General features: G+C 40.9%; 1 protein-coding gene across 2 annotated transcripts; it reads left to right on the top strand.

The window, feature by feature from the left end:
- Nucleotides 1-979: 979 nt before the first annotated feature.
- Nucleotides 980-9,545, top strand: DBNDD1 (dysbindin domain containing 1). Of its 2 annotated transcripts, none has more exons than XM_072117401.1 (4): nt 980-1,284; nt 6,446-6,593; nt 6,988-7,128; nt 8,297-9,545. In XM_072117401.1, the coding sequence occupies exons 1-4, from the start codon at nt 1,189-1,191 to the stop codon at nt 8,452-8,454; spliced, it is 543 nt and encodes a 180-aa protein (XP_071973502.1). In that variant the 5' UTR covers nt 980-1,188; the 3' UTR covers nt 8,455-9,545. The 2 variants fall into 2 exon arrangements, with proteins under 2 accessions (XP_071973502.1, XP_071973503.1); XM_072117402.1 differs by having other exon boundaries at nt 983-1,284; nt 6,441-6,593.
- The last annotated feature ends 10,626 nt before the right edge of the window (nt 9,546-20,171 follow it).

The following is a 20,171-nucleotide window of genomic DNA, read 5'->3' on the forward strand; positions in this document are numbered from 1 at the left end:
CCTCCATCCCTCTATGGCGTTGCCACTATGTTTAGTTTCCCCTTCATTTCATCTGTCAGAAGGAATGAAAAGCCTCATGATTGATAGCCAAAAGCAGGAGTGGATACAGAACACAGAGGACATGCAAATATCTAATTTGCTGGTCATCTCTGTTTTGGATCCACTCCTGTTTGTTTTTGGCTTTAGCAATACTGATGATGGACTATTGACTGATTGAAAACGGACACTGACGGACGAAATGAAGGGCAAATTAATCAGTGACGTAAATACAGAATTACTTCCGACACCCTCTGCATTCTTTTGGGGGGTTTCTGCATTTGTATCTGCGTTTAACAGAACAGGTTCTGTCATAATCGTTGGAATTATCTGATGTCAGTGTAAAAAGAATGCACTCTTTGATGTTATAGTGGGACCTTGGCCCTCAGCACAGTCCTTTTGAGCTGGCACAGACGTTACCTTGTCAGGCTGCGTTCCCGTTTCGCTTATTTGGTGAAGTTGGCCTCTGTAAGTGCCCATGGAATTGAAGAGTGAAGCAATACTAAGAGCGGCGGGTGCCATGTGTGTGTCATGCTAAAACACAGCATTGTTTGAAGACCAAACCACGCTCCCTATGCATATTTAAGCATGGCACAGCGTTCTACAACACCCTACAGGCTCTTTGCAGCCAGTAAATACCTGTTTTTTAATGTGATTCGTCATGATTTGACTCGGGTCGAATCAAATTTTTTATAAAAAATTCTGTGAATCAGGATGAACCGAATTTTAACAAAATCGCCCATCTTTAGTTGCCACCCATCTTTTCAAGAGACAACTCAATATCACCTCTAGGGCATATATTTGTATTCAGGGTGGACAGTGTGGATACTTAGTATTCTTGTGCTCCTTGTAGTATTGTCAGGTATTCTTCCTGCAAAGTGAGATGGAGCTAACCCCCCCCTAGCCTACCTCGCCAGTCTGGGCTCCATGCCAGTGTCTCCTACATTACACACTCAGACACACGCATGCACACTCTCCCAGCTCTGACACCCAGAGACACATCCCCACCCTCCCCTTCCAGCCTCTCACTCCCTCTGTCTGCTCATTTGCAATGCAAGGCTCACTTATCAGTGAGGCTCTGAGCTTGGGGATGTGTGTCTGGGCTGCAGATCCCTCAGCCTGGTGCTTGCTGCAGGGAGGAGGCTCTATCTGATGCTGCCCTATGCCCCATCTCTTCCTGCTAAGCTGAAGGAGGGTGGAACCCCTGATTCATCTGGATGGAGCCCCAGCAAGGGCCTGGTCCCTCAGGTGAGTGGCCGACAGGCTTGAGCTGATCCCCACTTTTGGCAATTGAAGTCCAAGTAATATGATGATTGTCTCTTTGTAAGTAAAAAAGTAATGAGTCAGAGGTGGGATGCTGGGACTTGCAGTGTGTGGTCGGTACCGTATTGGACTGGTGATATTAATACACAGGGCATGTAAGGAACTCAGTATGGTACAGGCGTATGTCTATATGTATGATATGGCAGTACATTATTCTATATATTACCCTTACCCAGTAATTATGTAAGTGGGATCTGACATACAATTCAGAAGCTTTGTTAGGGCTTATACCCAATATTTAATGCAGAAAGTTTAAAATAAAAACCCCACATGTGCTGCAGACCGGGGAACATATAGTAGAAATATGCTGAACATTCTCTAAAAACCACAATTAAGGCTGCAGTACTACAACGGAGAAGTGGGTGGACAGAAATCAGGATCTGGGAATGCTGAGTATTTGCTTTATAGTAGTAGAAGGACAGCTGCAGAAATATGTAATACAGTAGTGAGATTATGAGACGGTCACATACACAGGGATGGTGACAATCAGACACAAGCCCCCACCCCTACCAGGCGCTTACTTTAAGTTTGCAAAGCTGCAAAGCCATTGCTGTAATCCCTAGAGCAGAGCCTGCTAGACAGCAGTTAAATGGGGTGGGGAGGGGGGAGGTCAGAGATGGGGTGAATAATCTATGCTGGTAAAGACCCCATTCCTCCTTCTATTATATGTGGTTAACACTTAGGGATCTAAATACAATTTTAATTTCTGTGTAAAAGCAGATATGATGATGAAACATAAGACCTTTTCAGGATTTTGCTTACTTATTTTCTAGTTGTCTTTGTTTTCTATTTTGCACATTGTATTGAATCTTTTGTTTTTTTATTTACTTTTAAATTATTTTTCACTACTATTTCTATGCTTATGTATTTTGTATATGTTGTTTGTATCTGTCTTTGTCTCCTTCAGTCAACTCACTCTGCACCTTAAATGCTCTTGGTTACCCAGCTTTTCATATACTTAATTATAGCGCTTGGTAATGTTTGCCAGTCCCAATTACAATCCCAACTGAAGAACGTTCTGTCTGTTGATGCCAGTGGTAGCCCAGCATGTGTGTCTCTGACAAGTAGCAGGTTAAGCGTCACATGGCATCTCATCCAAGAGTTATCACCCTCAGAGGAAAGCATCACTGCAACTATAAATAACAGAGCTTGTGCCAAGTGCAGCATCACTTGGAGAGGAATTTTTTTCATGCTATACTGGAACAGTAAGGGAGGTTTGCATGATGCTGAATGTAAAGACATAATTTTAGCTGTCAGTCCAGGCATAAATGTTTAAAGCCTATTGGTGCATATATTATATTGGTTGAATATGTATATTAATTTACATAAATAGATACATTTTGCTTCCTCTCCTCATGTAATCATCCTTTTTCCTGCAGGGAACATTCACATGACATACGGGCAAACTCTAGAGACACATTCAGCTCCTTCCACATCTCTATTCTTTTCCCTGGAGACTTCCTATTTCCCATTGGACATTTTTAAAATAAATGTTTATTTCCTGTGCTTAACTATTTAAACTCTGGATATTACCACAGATTCTATGACTGTCTTACTGTTAGTGTTTTCAATAATGTGCATGTTTTTTGGTCTGTATTTATAGCTAAACTTCTCGAAATAATGGTGGCATAGATTACAATTATAATATAAGGCATGCTGTATGGTTCCAAGAACCCCAAGTTCTGGGTTCCCAATAGCCCCAATGAGGATTAAAGTTTTTTCAAAATATGAAGTCTAAATGGGCATTCTAGGAACCTAACATATATAAGTTATTTAGGTAAATTGCATTGAACTTTTCATCACATCTTTTATTGATGCCATTCAGTTCACTGAGAAAGGCTTCCTAAAATATAGTCCATAAAAATGTTACATATATTCTTCACCCAGGTCACAAGTATGTGTTGTACATCATATCACACACATGCATCAGTGTAAATGGTAAATTACTGGTTTGCTCTCCTATTTTTTGTGGTCATGTCCAGGAGATCAACTTCAATAACTTGGGCTTGTACATAGTTGTGGTAGGAAGGCTATATACATATCTCCCAAATGTGCCCAATGGGTCGTATTTACTAAGGTGCTGCAGCCGCACTTTCGTCGGTTTTTCTGACGTTTTCGGGATTTGGCAGGGACAGATGTTTAACTGGGGATTGTATCGCACACGATTGAATTTTGAAGCAGCTGCGCTGGCTTTCATGCAGCAAAAATCGGGGGGGGCTTAGCCGTCGGACGATCCGAGTGATTCGTACTGAGCGCTGGATTTAACTTTCAAATTGGGTCGCAAGATGAAGCACTTACATGCCCCAGGAAGAAGAAGGCAGACCTTAGCAGGGAAGTGACACATGCAAGGTATCGGGCGCACCATCTTAGTGAATCGCGGCACAGTGCATAATCTTCGTAGCAATGCACTTTGGGTGAGCTCCTCGGAGAGATAAATAAATGTGTCCCTTTGTGCACATTTTTCTACAGAATGGCTAGTGATCAGTTAATTCCAAAGCTGCAGTGTAGCACTTGTTGGCAGTATATGTCAGGGTGTATATATTATACAAGTCACCAAAGCTTTAGGTCTATTCAACACAGATGGGTTGAGTTGTGGAAAGTTCTGTTAGGAAGTCAATGTTTCCAACGACTTGTAATAGTGTATCTGTTCCTACAACACTGCACTACATTCACTGAGAGTTATGTAACATATAAACTAATGGACATGAATGTTCTCAATCAAGAAAATCCAGATAGGACAGATTCAATTTGCTGACTCCTTAAACCTCTGTTTCACATCTTATTTATTTTTTCATTATCTTAGGCACCAGACAGTGATTGCCCCATAGCCCTGTTTAAGTGGCAAAAATGCATTCAAAATAAGTCTCCCGTGCCACAGTGTTAACACCTTGAAATGCCTCTGATGCTGTCCTACACTATAAGATATGCCAGCAAGGGCTGAATACCCAGGAGTACAGTTTCTTTTCTGTGCAGAAAATATTAATTGGCATGAAAAATGTCAGACATAATTCTCGTATAGCTATCGATGAACTATCATCTTTCCAGATTACTAGATCCTGAACCTTTGGCTTTTCAGATAGCTAAAATAATGAAATCTTTAGATACTGGTAATAGTACCAAACTCTGTTAGGTGAACAGTCATCGTAAAGACCATTTATAAGGTTCTTGGTAACATTAGTGGCAAGATGCAGTATATCACATAACTTATTACAGATACTAATCTACGAGTATATACACTGGAGATCAAAATTAGAGAATAATGGGGCACATTTACTTATCCGTCTGCAGGAGTTCACAGAAAGTGCAATGTCCGACGATAATGCACTGTGCACTAAGATCGTGCGCCTGATATCCTGCATGTGTCGCTTCCCCTCTCAGGTCCAACAGAATTCACCCTCTTCTTCCTGGTGCATGTAAGTGCTTGATCTTGTGACACAATTTGAAAGTTAAATACCGTGCTCAGTTCAAATCAGACCGATGGCACATCCCCAATTTGTGTCACATGGAAGCAGCTGCGCCAAAATTCGATCACGTGCGACCCTGTTAAATAGCTGTCACAAATTTCAACAAATGTCACGTGCAAAACCCTAAAAAAAACTTTGGAAAATCTGACAAAAGTGCGGCCACGGACCCTTAGTAAATAAGCCCCAATGTATGATTGATTTTTTTCAGAAATAATGTAATCTAGTCTGATTAACATTTGTTGGATTTTTAAAAGGGGTACACCGTGTCACCAGAAAAGTGTTTTACAAAATACTATTTTGCAAAAAAATGTGATGATCATAATTAGAGAACAACAATGATTGTAGCACAGAGAATGGTTATAAGTAAATTTTCTGAAGGTTACAACAGTCAACATTCATCATTAGGTAGTGGACAGGACATTACTAGCCTCTCACACTGCTCTGGTGTGATTTCGGCCCATTCTTCTTCCAGTCTCTTCTATGGTTCTATGATTGTTGTGGGTTTCTTGGACATAACATTATCACCAAGGATTTTCTTGAGGTTTTCTATTGGTTTAGATCAGGACTCTGGGCTAACCATTTTATTGTTTCAATGTTTTATGGTTCAAAGACCTGCTTTACCCACACTGCTCTGTGACAGAGGGCATTGTCCTGCATGAAAATTTCTGGCTGATTTAGTTCAGAACGCAAGACAACCACATGTTCTTGAAGAGGGTTCTGATGCTGCAGAAAACATTCCCCAAACCATGACACTTTCTCCATCACCTTTAACTGACTTCTATATACTTTGGGTTCAGTCTTTCCCCATTTTGTTGATAAATATAATGTTTTCCATCAGACCCAAACAAATTAAACTTTTATCACTATAATAAACTGTGGAACGCTTCTCCTCTGTCCACACAATATGATCTTCAGCAAAGGTGAGTCTAGCCCTTTGATTCTTTCTGCTAATGAGAGGTTTGGTCACTGCAGAGTGAGCTTTAAGTCCAAAGTCCAGGTTGTGACACTGTACAGTATGATGGGCCAGATCCCTACCCTGTACAGTGCTGAACTGGTGAGCAATTCCAGCTGCAGTGTTGAAACGATTACCCATGGAGATTCTCTGCATTATCCTAACCTCTCTTGCCTTTGTCATTTCAGGGCAACCATTCTTCTTGGGAACTTGAATGAGTTTGTTATTTTGAAAAGATGCAATATTCTAGGAATGACAGATTTAGAATGATGTTGGTATGGCTGATAGGGTCACCCCTCTGGCCTTCATCTGCCAGAGGGTTTAATTCACAAAGTCAGTGAAGACTGGAAAATTAGGCTGCCAGTTTAAAAGGGTTTATCAGATAATAAACAAGCACCAGTTGCCAGATTAACACTAATAACTTGCAAGTATCTGAAAGTATTCTTTTGCAGTTAGAAAAATGTTTGCAAGGACAGGGAATACAAGTTCAAAGACTATGCCTCTCTTTTGCCCATAAGTGTAAGTGCCAGTAGTACTATACTACAAAATACAAACTGAAGCTTAGCATGTATCATTTACAGAAACTAACATTAATCTGATGTAGCATTTATGTGTATCATTCAAAACTATTGATGTAAGAAATATACGTTGTGTTTTCTGTGCAGAGCAGACCAGACAAACAGAAAGTGAGGTTAGCTCTCACCCTAGAGCCCCTGCTGAGGTGACTGTAGAAGAACCTCAACAACCCCCAGTTGCTGAGCAGGAATCTGGAGTTCTAGCTCCTACATCAGGCCTACTGCATGTCACAGAGAGAAGGCGTGAGTATCACTACCATAGAGAGAATCATGGATAACTCCATTACTTCTTTTTTTTTGCTCTATTAATTGATGCCATGGTGCCCAACAGTTCTAGGGTCTTCCTCCTCTTCTGTAAGATTTTTATAATCTTGTGTATAATGTATGGTAATTTTGCTGATATTTCCATTTGACACTCAGAAATGTCTTCTTAATAATGACTGACTTACCTTACCTCATGCCCTTACAGTCTGCTACTTTCAAGCTTCACAAATTTGGATTAATTGCTTTTAATGCCACCAAGACTTTAACTTACTAGTACAACTTCTGTGTATTAAGCCAGAGATATAAAACAGTATAGTAATTTTCTTACATATGTCACATAATACACATAATGGGCTGAATTCTCTCCCCGCAGAACCGCTCAGCAGTGTTTCCTCTCTTGAGGTGCACTTTGATCTGCTGGATCTGACAGAACTAACAGATATGTCTGATCAGGAACTGGCTGAAGTGTTTGCTGACTCGGATGATGAAAATCCACACCACGAGCCCCCTCCAGGTGTGTTATGTGAATCTCCTATTTTTCAAGGCAAACAACATGCAAATAAATGTTATTTGCAAATAATCTTTTTTTGTAGCCCAAGCCATAATCCATGATTGGATTTGGTTGGTGTCCTAATTTTTATGAAACCCATCTGGGACTGGTAAATCTATAAATTAATGTGTATACCACAAGCCTTACTAGTGAGTCTGACAACACTACACTGTCCCACTGGGGTAGTACCATAGAGGATGCGCTCGGTTCCTTCAAGGGTCCAGGAGAGATAGAGTCTAGCTCATGATCTTGAAAAATGGACTGGGGGAAATAGACAAATTGAGGGAGATTTATCAGAAGTGTCTCCCTTATTGTCCTTGTGTCTTTGGTGATTTGTGATCATTTTATTAATGCCCCTCTTTATCACATTGGCCTTGCCCCATCAATGCCCAATAAAACCGAACTAGACTTCAAGTTGCAAGGAGTACTCCAGGATTTCCCTAATTTATTTATCCTTAGGATAGGTGATTAATATAAGATCAAGGTCTGACACCCAGCACCCCACCGATCCTGCTGTATGCATTGATTGAACAGCTTCAAACATCTGATTGATCTATCCTAACAATTTTAAAAAATAAAGGCCAAGAATACCCCTTAAAATTGGTCACATCATAATTGCTTTATGTCTGCAAGGGTGACGTATGCCCCGAGTCAGCATTGTACATATTAGTCTGGAAACCAGATTCGGAGAAGGGTCACTGGTTGCAAGTGAACCCTTACACTGGCTACATAATTATGGCCACTCCTTTGGTTGCATTCTGTGTTGTGGCTCAGCTTTACAGCGAATAAAACTGAGCTGAAATACTACAGACAGCCTGTGAATAGATGATTCTGTTTCAAGTATATACCCAAGTAAAACCCAAGTTTTTCTAATTCTGTGCAATCACTTTGTGGTCCAGAAACAGCAATGGTAAGAGAATAGACTCCGCAGACTAAGATTAATGACTAGTATTCCAGACATGCTGTGTAGAATCCAGGGATAATCAGACTTTCATTAAACCATTTCAGTTGGAGTGTGAGCCTGTCCTAAATGTCTAAGATGTTCTTTTGGCTCTCACCGAGGACTGGGATCAGAGACATTGAAGATATCACATGTTCAGATGACTTCACTGACATCCTTTTTCACATACAGGTCTGCAATTACCTCCGCTCCCTAGAGCTGGGTATCTCCGTTCTCCTTCTTGGACACGGTCTAGAGCTGAAAGGGAGAAAAAACATCTCAGCGACTCAGAGCTGCAAGGAGGACTGCTGGACACGTTCCTTACTGCAGAGAGATCCAAAGAGAACTAACGATAAGAACGCCTTTACCCACCGAAGTTGGTTCCTTTTACCCTTATCATCCATATCAGGGATTGGACCACAGAAAGTGCCAACACCATAGCTCTCAAACTCCATTAACCACTGAGACTCAATAGGGGCCATCTCAGTACTACTACTAATAATCTCTAAGATGATAGACAAGGTCTGCTCAGCAAATGTATCTAGGTAGAGGTCCTGGCCTGGACATATACATAGTAAAAACCGAATAATATTGGACTGTGGATAAACATCGTCAACTCATGCAAGTGCCAGTAACACAAAACAGAGGATAAACAGGAGACTTGGAAGAACCATTAACTGTACTGGGAATATAACTCAGCTGTAGAATGAATATAATACATCACTGCATACTTCGGAGAGTCCCAGTGCAGTAGACATGACAGGTTGCCATTCAACTCATAGAGATCCTACATGGTGCTTGGAAATGCAAGGATATAATAGGAATAAGAAGAAGAAACCCTGCACTGAGTAATTTAGGACAATATCTTGACCAGTGACCAGCAAACGTTAATTGGTTTCTTAGAAGAAGCCATAGGACAGCCGCCTCCATGAATATAAGACATCATGAAGATGTGGATACGCATTACCTCCTGGTAAGAAGAAGGAGGTATATTTAGGGAGAGATGCCAATTAACACAACTTATTTCATAAGCACAGAATTTCCCCTTCCGCCTTAAAATACACCTCCATCCACCAGTCCCTAAAATACCTTTCCGGGGAGCCTGTGTGTCACAGACTTGCAACCTAGCCCTTAAACCGTGGAGCACTTTGATGGGGAGTTGCAGTGCACAAACCCTTATTTATATCAGTTAGTTGTTCCATCATATTGCAAAAGCAGCATTACAATGTGTGTTCCGGTGACCATTTTTATTATGTTAATATGGTGACACTTTTGCACTTTATGATGATGTGGCTGCGTCCCACAACATTGGGATTTTGCCCCTACGAGGGCTTTCTGGCACCTATATGGTTTGTCATGATAGTTACCAATGGTTCTGTTGCTTGCAACATGTTACATTAAAATCTTCTTTAAACCACAGTAAAGTAAAATACATTACTAAGTCTCCTAACTGCTCTCAATAAGTACAGTGGTAATGCTGCCTTTGAGGGGTTTTAATCCCCTCAAATTATACCCATGGGAGAATAGGGATGTGTCATGCAGCTGTAAGACATTTATGGCGTAACTTGTTGATAATTGTTTTGGATTCAATACTGGATTATAATATAGGCGGTTTGGGCAGTAGCCGGTGGCCCAAGGCTTTCTGGGGGCCTATGGCCATTCACACCATCCACTATATTTTATACTGAGAATGACCTTCACCCATGAAATCCTCATACATCTGTTCCTACACTCAATACACATGTACACAAGAGCCATTTCAGCACCTTTTGCAGGTCCTCCAAAGGTCCTGAAACTGCCAATGGTGGATCCTCATATAGGCTGATACCTTCCCAGTGGCCCTCGGCCACCCAAACCACCATTAAAATCTGCCCGTCCTCTGGAATGTTAAGTTAGTGGCAGGCACTGCTGAAAATGCTGCTAAGTTTCAGCAGCGCCACCAGCTATGGCAGTGCACTCTGTGACCACCATACGGAAATATATGCACACTTATTTGTTTTCAAGTTCATAAGGGTTTTTATGAATGCTTTTGTTTTTTTTTCGTACAGCGTTCACCGCACGGGTGGAATAAGGATTGCGCTTTATTATGCAGATTTTTACAAACACAGTGATACCAAGTATGTGGGGGTGGGGTGGGGGATTATTTTTTATTTTTCTATTCACTGTTTTTTATGTTTTTTCTTAACTTATTTTACATTACATAGTTCTTCAAGTCCAAGGCACTGCACTGCAATACTAATGTATTGCAGTGCAGACTGTCTGAGCATGACAAAACATTTACAGTGAGAGCCAGAAGGGATCTGACTGCAGGCGACATTGGGCAGCTCAATGATGGTTCTCCATATAGGTGGAATGGACGGGTTTCCCAGAGGACCGGGCCCTATATGAAGATAACCGCTGCCAAATCTGGTAAAAAAACCCCTCTATACTCACCTCTGGATTCTTCTCCCCCCACACATCATAGTGTGGTGTACGGCCTGGAAGAGGAGAAGACGGAGCCTCGGGGAGAAGAACTTGCCGGTGTGTACAGAGTTTTTATTTTTCAAGGGGCTCTAATGTGGACATTTCTGTAAAGAGAGGGGGTCTGCTGTGAACATTTTAATAAATGGGGCTCTGCTGTGAACATTTTAATAAAGGGGGCTCTGCTGTGAACATTTTAATAAAGTAGTGCTCTGCTGTGGACATTTTATTAAAGGAAACCTACCATTTGATGTGGTAGGTGTAAGATGCATATACCGAGCACCAGCACGGTGCTTACTTGTGTCCTAAACAGCTCCTTCGGCTGTAAAGAATAAAAAGTGTTTAAACCCCGATACAGTGGTTTAGGACACTAATGAAAGTAAGCACCAGCTCACCCTGAGCTGGTGCTCAGTATATGCATCTTACACCTACCACTTCAAGTGGTAGGTTTCCTTTAAAGGCGGCCCTGCTGTGGACATTTCATTGATGTGGGAAGGGCTCTGCTTTGGACATTTCATTAAAGTGGGCTCTGCTTTGGTTATTTCTGTAAACTGGGCCTCTGTAGAGGACATTTCATTAAAGGGGGCTCTGCAGTGGACATTTCATTAAAGGGGGGGGCAGCAGTGGCCATTTAATTAAAAGGGGGCCTCTGCGGTTGACATTTCTTTAAAGGGGGGCTCTGCAGTGGCCATTTCATTAAAGGGGGGCTTCTGCTGTGGACATTTCATTAATGGAGGCATTTCATTTGCTGTGAACAATTCTGTAAAAGGGGGCTCTGCTGTGGACATTTCATTTAAGCGGGGCTCTGCTGTCTGTGGACATTTTATTAAAGGGGGGCCAGTACGGACTGCGGTGGTGTTGTCGGGCCAAGGAAATTAGGACACGGCCACAAGGTTGGTTTGGACGCTGGGGAGGCCCTAGTTTTGTGAAGAGCTTAGGGCCTATGAGACACTTAATCCGTCACTGTTTGGATTGCATACTTAAACCTCTGTACCAATAAAGCCACTGAATGTATTGATTCATCTGTTCTAAATCAGATAATTACAAAGTTATGCATGCATAAAAAGAACCATACAAACACCCACAGTATTTAGGTAAGATTCTCTTATTTACTATTGAACTATTATCATCTAGCTTAGGATGAGTAACCCCCATCCCCCAAGTACTACACTTAGCTTTCATTGGCTTATTTTAATTTAGTCATATTTCCCAAGAAGGTACAAGATGAGTTTCTTCAGCCTCTCCCCCTCTTATTTTGTTCCCCCTCGTTTCCCAATTCCTCCTCTCTCCTCTGCTCCTCCTGTATGTAGCTCTATAATAACAAGCAGATGACATCATAACAGTGCGACTGCCAGCTCTGCTACACACAGCAGAGGCACAGGAATAATAGAGGATGCTGTCGACTCAAGTCAATGTCCTGGCACAAACCTCCCAACGGTCGGGACAGAGCCCAAAAACCAGGACTGTCCTGTTTGATCATGGACGGTTGGGAGTTATGCCCTCTGAGGGTATTCAGTAGGGAAGCAGGAAGTAAATTAAACTATACACAGGGTTTTATTTTTGTCTGTTGCCATGGAGACACAGATTTGCATAGGAGCTGCTTAAACAAAATGTATTAATTTTATTTTGGATTAAGCAAAAAAAAAATATGTTGGTTATATTTTTCCAAGACACAGTATCATTACTGTAGTAACGACTGTAGTCAATTCATATAATAAATCTGGCATTAACAAACCAGCATTCCTGTTCTCTAATTCTGACTTAACGCATCTTGTGCTTCAGAGCTGTTCTTCCTACTGTAACTGGTGGTCAGGAAGTTTCAGCCATTGAATTATATATGGAAGAACATTGGATGGGATTATGTACAGAACAGTGTAAAACAAGAATCCTGGTGTCAGAGTCTAGGATAACATCAATACATTAAACTGTAGTTACTGTATAAACTGTAGGGAATGTATTATAGCATTATTAAACATTTGAAGCTAATATTTTTTATGGCATAAGTGACTAGTGCAGATAATGATAGTAAATGTTATAATATACTTCATTGAGTAAAGCAGCTTTGCTTACTTTTTTCTGCTCCTTCTTTCATTTGTAGTGAGCAGTGTACTGGAGGTCCTTTACACATCATAGAGATAAGGAAAGGAGGTTAAAGATTAACTCTTTCCATACGTAGAAAATATTTCACTTGATTATTCAGTTTCGTAAGAAGATTAGACTATCCAGGGACTGTCTGTAAAGAGTTAAGTAATTAAAAACATTATTAGGTTCCTTTATTTCTGAGTGCTCAGTTGAGTACAGGATAGAACGCTGCTTTACACAAACTACACCACCTCCCTGTAGCATGCTGGGAGAGGGAGGTGGCCAGGGTGTGCATAATTAGCAACCCGGAGCGCCGGTCATCCTGTCCCAGTGCTCCATGCTGCTAATTATAAGTTTTTTTTCTAGATGATCCCGGTGTGTCAAGACTAGTGACGGACAGCGCCGCGATCAAGAAAACTAGCACTGTCTTTTTTTTGTTTTTGTCCTTTAAAGGACATCTAACACCAGGATGAAGGATTGTAAACCAAGCAGACTGATATACTGGTGTGTGTCCCCCTCTGCCACGTTCTGCTCTTCTTTTAGATTCTTATGCTCTGTTTTTTACAAAAGAAGTAGGCTTTTAAAATCATGATGTCCATTAAAGTGAAGCTGTCACCAAAAAATGACTTAATAAACCTACCAGATAATGTTTATTTTATGGCCGAAAACACATGATCATATTTATTATTATATTAGTAATAAAGTATATTTAAAAAATTAAACAATATCATATTGATTTATGCAATTTTGTTAAAAGTTTATTTTTGGTTTAAGGGATGATGTGTAAAATCATATAGCATTCATCCCTGGTATTTTAGATCAGTACATAAAAGTTATTAACCCTTTACTGATGCACGCCGTAATAGTATGGCGTGCGTCGGGTTCGTGTACATGGAGAGGGATCACGGGCTGAGCCCTCTCCATAGCCGGTAAGTCTTTGCATATTGCAGCAAAGACTTACCAGTAAGACCTGCGATCGGTGCTAGCAGCGATCTGGGGTGTTATCCCCGCAATCGCCACCATCGGCTGCCTGAGGCTTCAAAAAGATGGTGGCGGATGGACTCCGCCATTTTGGTGACGATCGTCGTTCCCCTTGACGTCATCAGGGAGCGGTGATGTCGCCATGACAGTCTCGTTTTAACTGATTCATTACAATGTGCTAATTGCACATTGTAATGAATGAGAAGGAAAATCCCCATATGCTGCCATACCGTAGTATGGCAGTATATGGTAGGATTGATCAGGCAACCTAGGGTTAAAGTACCCTAGTGAGTCTGAAAAATAGTAAAAATAAAAAAAGCAAAAAAAAATATAATAAAAAAAACCATTCAAATAACCCCACTTTCCTTAGAACTGATAAAAATATAAATAAACAGTAAAAATCATAAACACATTATAATATAATATAATAACGGCGTTTAACCACGTAACAGAAAATAGCGCCCATAGTCGAAAATAACACTTTTTTGCCATTTTGAAAAATATTAAAAATTTTATGAAAAGTGATCAAAAGTTTGTACAGTTCTAAAACATATAAGCATTGAAAACGTCATCAAAAGTCGCACAAAATGACACCACCCACAAGAAAATGATGCGAATGCATTTTTTCACCATTTTCACCGCATTTGGAATTGTTTTCCTGCTTCCCAGTACACGTTATGGAATATTCAATACCTTCACTATGAAGTGCAATTTGTTTCGCAGAAAAAAAGCCGTCACACAGCTCTTTACGTGTAAAAATAACAAAATTATAGATTTTTGAAGGCGGCTAGTGAAAAATGGAAATAAAAAAAAACAAAAAAGGGCTAGGTCATGAAGGGGTTAAAATGGCCGTATGCTTATAAACTGCCACTTTTTATCTATAGCAACCTTAACACTAAGATGACCTTCAGATATCTCACTGTAGGGACCGAGCTGTTTATAAGGACTCCATACTGGGAGGCACGCCTAGGGTAGAGTACAAGCTTGGTATTCCATTTCATTAAAGGACATCTACCACCAGGGTTGTAAACCAAGCACAATGATATAATGTGTGTGCCCCCTCTGCTCTTCTTTAAGCTTCTTATGCCCCGGTTTTTACAAGAAAAGGCTTTTAACATTATGCAAATGAGTCTGCGTGGTGTGGGCTCCATAGGTGTTAATAGAGCATCATTTTTAAAGCTTTTTTTTTTTTTAAACAAGAGCATAAGATGCTTAAAGAAGAGCAGAACCTGCTAGAGGGGGCGCATACCAGTATGGAAGTGTGCTTGGTTTATAATACTTCCTCCTGGTTGTAGCTGTCCTTTAAATTACCGTATTTTCCGGACTATAAGGCGCACATAAAAGCCTTGGATTTCCTTGGAAATCCAAAGTGCGCCTTATAGTCCGGTGCGCCCTATAGGAGGGCAGCGGACCCTACTTACATAGGTCCCCGCTACCGGAGACAGCAGATCTCCAGCGGGAACTGCAGACCACGCGGCACGAACAACTTCTGCCGCGTCGGTCTGCAGTTCCCGCTGGAGATCTGCTGTCTCCGGTAGCGGGGACCTATGTAAGTATGCCATTCTCCACCTCCCCCTCACCTTCCCCGCTCACCTTCCCCGCGTTCCGCGTCTCGTCTCGGCGTCGCGTCTCGTCCCGTCGGGTCTCCGCTCTGCCCCCGGACCTCCGCCACGCCCCTGGACCCTGCGCCTTATAGTCCGAAGCGCCTTATATATGGAATTATTACATATATAAGGCGCATCGCGCCTTATATTCCGGTGCGCCTAATGGCCCGGAAAATACGGTACATTAACATCCTCTAAAAGGGCATACAAATAAGGCTTGACTCCAACAGACATCCCCCTTAAGAATGCTATTAGACAAATGTCTCTGTAACCTGACAATTTGCACTCTTTATGACACATGGGAATGATTTATACTCTCACAGTAATAAGCTGTCTCTCTGCAGAAGACACCATATTTCTTCATCAGCAGCTTCCAACTCATTTTGCACTTTCCTAAATAGATTGCATCCAAATTTAGGTACCTTCTGTTTTCTTAGAATAAAATATCCTGGTCACCTCTTCTCACAGAAGACTACATTAGAAATATTCTGTCTTGCAGATCTTAGATCCTGTTGGCAGAAATAAAATCTCAGGTTTCCTAAAGGTTTCCTCACGGTGTAAACCACCGACTGAATTCAATTACAGGCAGTCCCCGGGTTACATACAAGATAGGTTCTGTAGGTTTATTCTTAAGTTGAGTTTGTATGTAATACTTTATCATTGTAACCCCAGTCAAAATTTTTTTGGTCTCTGTGACAATTGGATTTTAAAAATATTGGATTGTCATAAGAACATGCGTTTCACCTTGTCTCCCCGGCCCATTCCAGTCGTCTTTCATTTGGATCATGCAGGTGTATGGGCCAATTGCAGGCATGTATCAGGTAAATAGAAGCATGATTAGAGTTCATAAACTGACAGAATTAAAGATAAACAATCTGTATCTAATTGTTTCAGATGAAACTGCAAGACGCCCGCAGATCGTGAAAACGAGGGGTTCGTTGGATCACTTGTCCCTTTGTCAGATTAGTGGAACAGATGTTTGCGCATGACCGTTCTGTTCCATTCATTTCTATGGAGCTGATGGAAATTGCCGAGACCCCCACTGATCAAGTTAGGCCCTATCCCATGGATCGGACCTAACTTTCCTTTGTGGGAAAAGCCCTTTAAGGCTACATTCACACAGAGGTATGGGGGACGTATTTCCTGCAAATGTACACCCCCCATTCACCGCAATAGCTGCAAGGCGCCATACAGAAGCGGTACATACCGTTCCGTAGCCCGAAGAAAGATAGGACATACGGCGCCGGGCCATATGTTACTCTATGGAGAGGGGCAGGGTTAACAGTGCTCTCCCCGCCGCCCATGTATGCCAGTCCAACTACGTGTGAATGTAGCCTAAGGGCTATAATAAATAGCCCCATGGGTTGATTCAGTTTAATCTGGCTAGCTATGAAACAGAATCTATATATTGAATTTATAGATTTAGTTCAACTGCCTATAGTGCTGTAATCTAATTAAAAATCTATTTTAAAAAATCTATTAATTTTGTATGTGTTACCAAAGGGGCTCCTGAATTAAATCTAGGTTGTATAGAAATCAGAAACCACCATACTGCATAAAGATAGATATTATCCATTATATCTATAAATGTGGAATCTGTCTGTAATACCCCTTTTCATGTCTCATTATGAGTATATCAGATTGATATTGGAACGTAGTAATGATGATGATAAACATTGTTTAAACATGACAAAAATTGATGGTAGTTTGGAGGTCAAGAAATGTGCATAAAGACCGTAGAAGGCATACAAAGTCAAAAGTATACAGTGGAGCATTTTATTTCAAGCACTGCAAATTAATTTTAACACGTATTAATGAAATTTTCTATTCAAAAGTTGTTTTCGCTAGAATTAATTCATAATGCATTTTATTAATAAAAAGAGAACTTGGTTATATTTGTCCTTTTGACCAATGGGTCTCAGACATACCAATTCATATATCTTTTTCAATGTACTATTTGATACGGCAAGAAAGCAATGTAGTAGAATGTTATTGTTAACCAACACCAGTTGGCAATTATCTTAAATTGAATACCGATCCATATGATTCATAAGAAGCATCAAAAGCCGAAATTATTGTTTAGGCTGTAAGGTAACAAATTCCCCAATTTGTATATCCATTTACTTACAGTTTGAAGAAGTATGGTATCAAGGTTACCACCTCAAATTCCTAAACTTCATTGGGTGTTGCCTCCCCTTGAGCCCCCAGGGTTTCAGTTATGATTTATCTTAAAATGTTCTACAATCAGAGTCAGCAGAAACGGTTTGTTCTGTTTCCGAGCTTCAACTTTCATCTTGTCATAATTCTTAATACCGTTAAGATGTTCTCTAATCCACATCTTTGGTCTTACCGGTGTAAAGAAGACCACAAGGACATTGTAGGGCATAAATAACTCCAGGTGACGAGCATGTGATATGTTTCTTTATTTCACAGATGTTGCTATCCTTGTCCTGAAAGGATTTCATCTTAACAAGAAATTGGCATATGCAACACCCCTGCAAATACAATGGCAGGGGAGTAGTTGCGAACAGCGGCCTCTCCAGGTTAGGAACTGTCTGAGGGAGTCATGAACCCTCTAGAACAGTGATGGTGAACCTTTTAGAGATCGAGTGCCTGAAATGAGACCCAAAAGACACTAGCTTTTCCCAAAGTGCCAACACGGCAATTTAGGTAGTAATAAACTTATTGCTACCAGTCTCGTTAAGATCCAATCCGACCCTGTCCGCACCTCCTCACTCTTCAGAAAGGACCAAGCAGCACAGGGTGGGTCACTTTAAAATAGCAGGGCACTACTTGGACTGCCTGACACTGTAGGAAGGTGCCATGTCTGGCAAACTCTGTGCCTGGGAGACAGCCCGCGTGCCAACAGAGAGGTCTCCGAGTGCCATCTCTGGCACCAGTGCCATAGGTTCGCCACCACTGCTCTAGAAGGTTCCAGAACCTGGATCTTTCTGTATGCAATTTAGAATTGTATGCTGAGTAATTTATCTGCCAAAGATGTTCCTTAAGGGCATATTCCTTATATCTTTTCAATGTTGGGCAATTCCTAGAATATCAAGAATTCTCCTTTGGGGATACCTTTGATGTTACGTTGGAGGTGTGCACTGCTAGCAAGTAGGAGACTATTTGTCGCTCTCTCCTTATGAAATATATTGATTTCTACTTTGCCGTCGTCTTCTACTTCTATGTTAATATCCAAAAAGGGGAGAGATGTTTTACTATATGAGAGGGTGAGTTTGATGTTAAGGTTGTTATCATTCAAGCAGGCAATGAAAAGTTTCTTTTGTTCGAAAGTCTTTATACCAGTATAGGCCATCAGACTGGACGTGATGCAGTTAAATAATTTTGGAAAGATATCAGGAAAAAAGTCCAATGAGACACAATTTCATCTTAGAAGCATTACTTTTTCTCAGAGATAATTACATTATTTCTGATGCCCGCTTTTCCCCCAGAGCCAGGGAATAGCCTTGCGCACCCACATTCGCCAATCTATTCCTTGGATGGTAGGAGGAATAGCAGGTATTTGGTAAGACATTGCAAGATTTCACACATTGGATCGTATTTTGGAAAATATATATAGACGATGTTGTATTTATTTGGAAAGGAACAGAAGAACTCATTCATTGCCTGTTTGAAAGATAACAACCTCAACATCATACTCACCCTGTCATATAGTAAAACATTGATCCTCATCTTTGCTTTTAACTTGGTAGTAGAAGACGACAGCAAAGTAGAAACCAATATACATCGTATATATCATTTGTGTCCCTAAAAGAAGCCTAGAAGACTCGGACAAACACAGGTCGGGACTCTGCTCTACTCCCAGTCACAGCACAGGGACAGAATTATTAGGAACATTCTAGGCTTGGCATATACCTCGTTGAAAGCGAGCCGGCGGGGGAGCATGCACAGAGCACACCACCAATCAGCTGATGCGGAGAGAGCGATTGTGACTGCGAAAACATAGCTATGTATGATGTTTTAACTGAGCTTGAGAGATATAAGTTACGTTTTAACACAAACACACTCACAACTATACCTACCCAACTTCTTTGTCCCTTTCTATACAGTAACCGTTAAGTAACAAAAAAAACATCAGTGCATATATCCAGGCACCCTGAATGATAAAAAAGTGCAACGTATAGAACTAAATTAAATTACTAGGCCAAACGGAGTATTTTGTACAGTACTTTTTAATCCCAAACCAGGAGTGGACCCTAAAGAAAAAAAGAAAGAATGAGTGAGTGACTGCTGTGTGAAAGTGGCCTCTATGTCAGTCTTCTCTGTAGATCTAGCTTCACATTCATGAAACAAGAATCTCAAAATTAAGAATTTCCCTGTTTTCTGTGCAAAGGCCATAGATGTACTTCATGGCCTGTTTGAATAATCTCTAGTGAATAAGAAGAGTTATAAGGAATAAAAATCTTAACAATAAGTTTTCTGGAAGTCAATGTGTCATATGCAACTGTAATCTTTAACAAAGGCTCCAGTTTCTGTGGTACCAAAAGTTCTTCCTATCCCTCCTGGGTGTCATCTGTATTGTGTAATTTTGCAGCTAATGATAAGTTGGACTCGTTGGTAGGTTGCTCACGTAATGCTCTGGTCCCTCGACAGTTACTTATTTTTCTGATGAAATTATTGCTGAACGTCTCTCAGTCATGGGATACACAAAATAGCATGAAGTGTGGGATTACATGTATATTTTACATGTAATATATATTTTGATGTTTTTCTTTTATGGATGCAGCAATGGTTTATTTTGCAGCATTGTACACAGTATTCAGTGACAAGGGGCCTGCTCAGCAGTGGGGCTCCCAGAGGACCTGAGATACATTACCCAGGGACCTCCACTAGCCTGCTCACCCATGTACTTCTACACTACCAACAGCTCTGTTCTCCTTGTTTATTGTTCTCATCTGCTACCGCTAAAAACTGATATA

The sequence above is a fragment of the Engystomops pustulosus genome, chromosome 7 (assembly GCF_040894005.1).
Source record: "Engystomops pustulosus chromosome 7, aEngPut4.maternal, whole genome shotgun sequence".
NCBI lineage: Eukaryota > Metazoa > Chordata > Amphibia > Anura > Leptodactylidae > Engystomops > Engystomops pustulosus.

Bases quoted from the DNA above. Each gene is read 5' to 3' on its own strand.
- DBNDD1 (XM_072117401.1), top strand. From the start codon at position 1,189: ATGCTGCCCTATGCCCCATCTCTTCCTGCTAAGCTGAAGGAGGGTGGA. The intron at 6,594-6,987 runs GTGAGTATCACT...CTCTCCCCGCAG, and splicing joins GCATGTCACAGAGAGAAGGC to AACCGCTCAGCAGTGTTTCC. The intron at 7,129-8,296 runs GTGTGTTATGTG...TTTCACATACAG, and splicing joins ACACCACGAGCCCCCTCCAG to GTCTGCAATTACCTCCGCTC.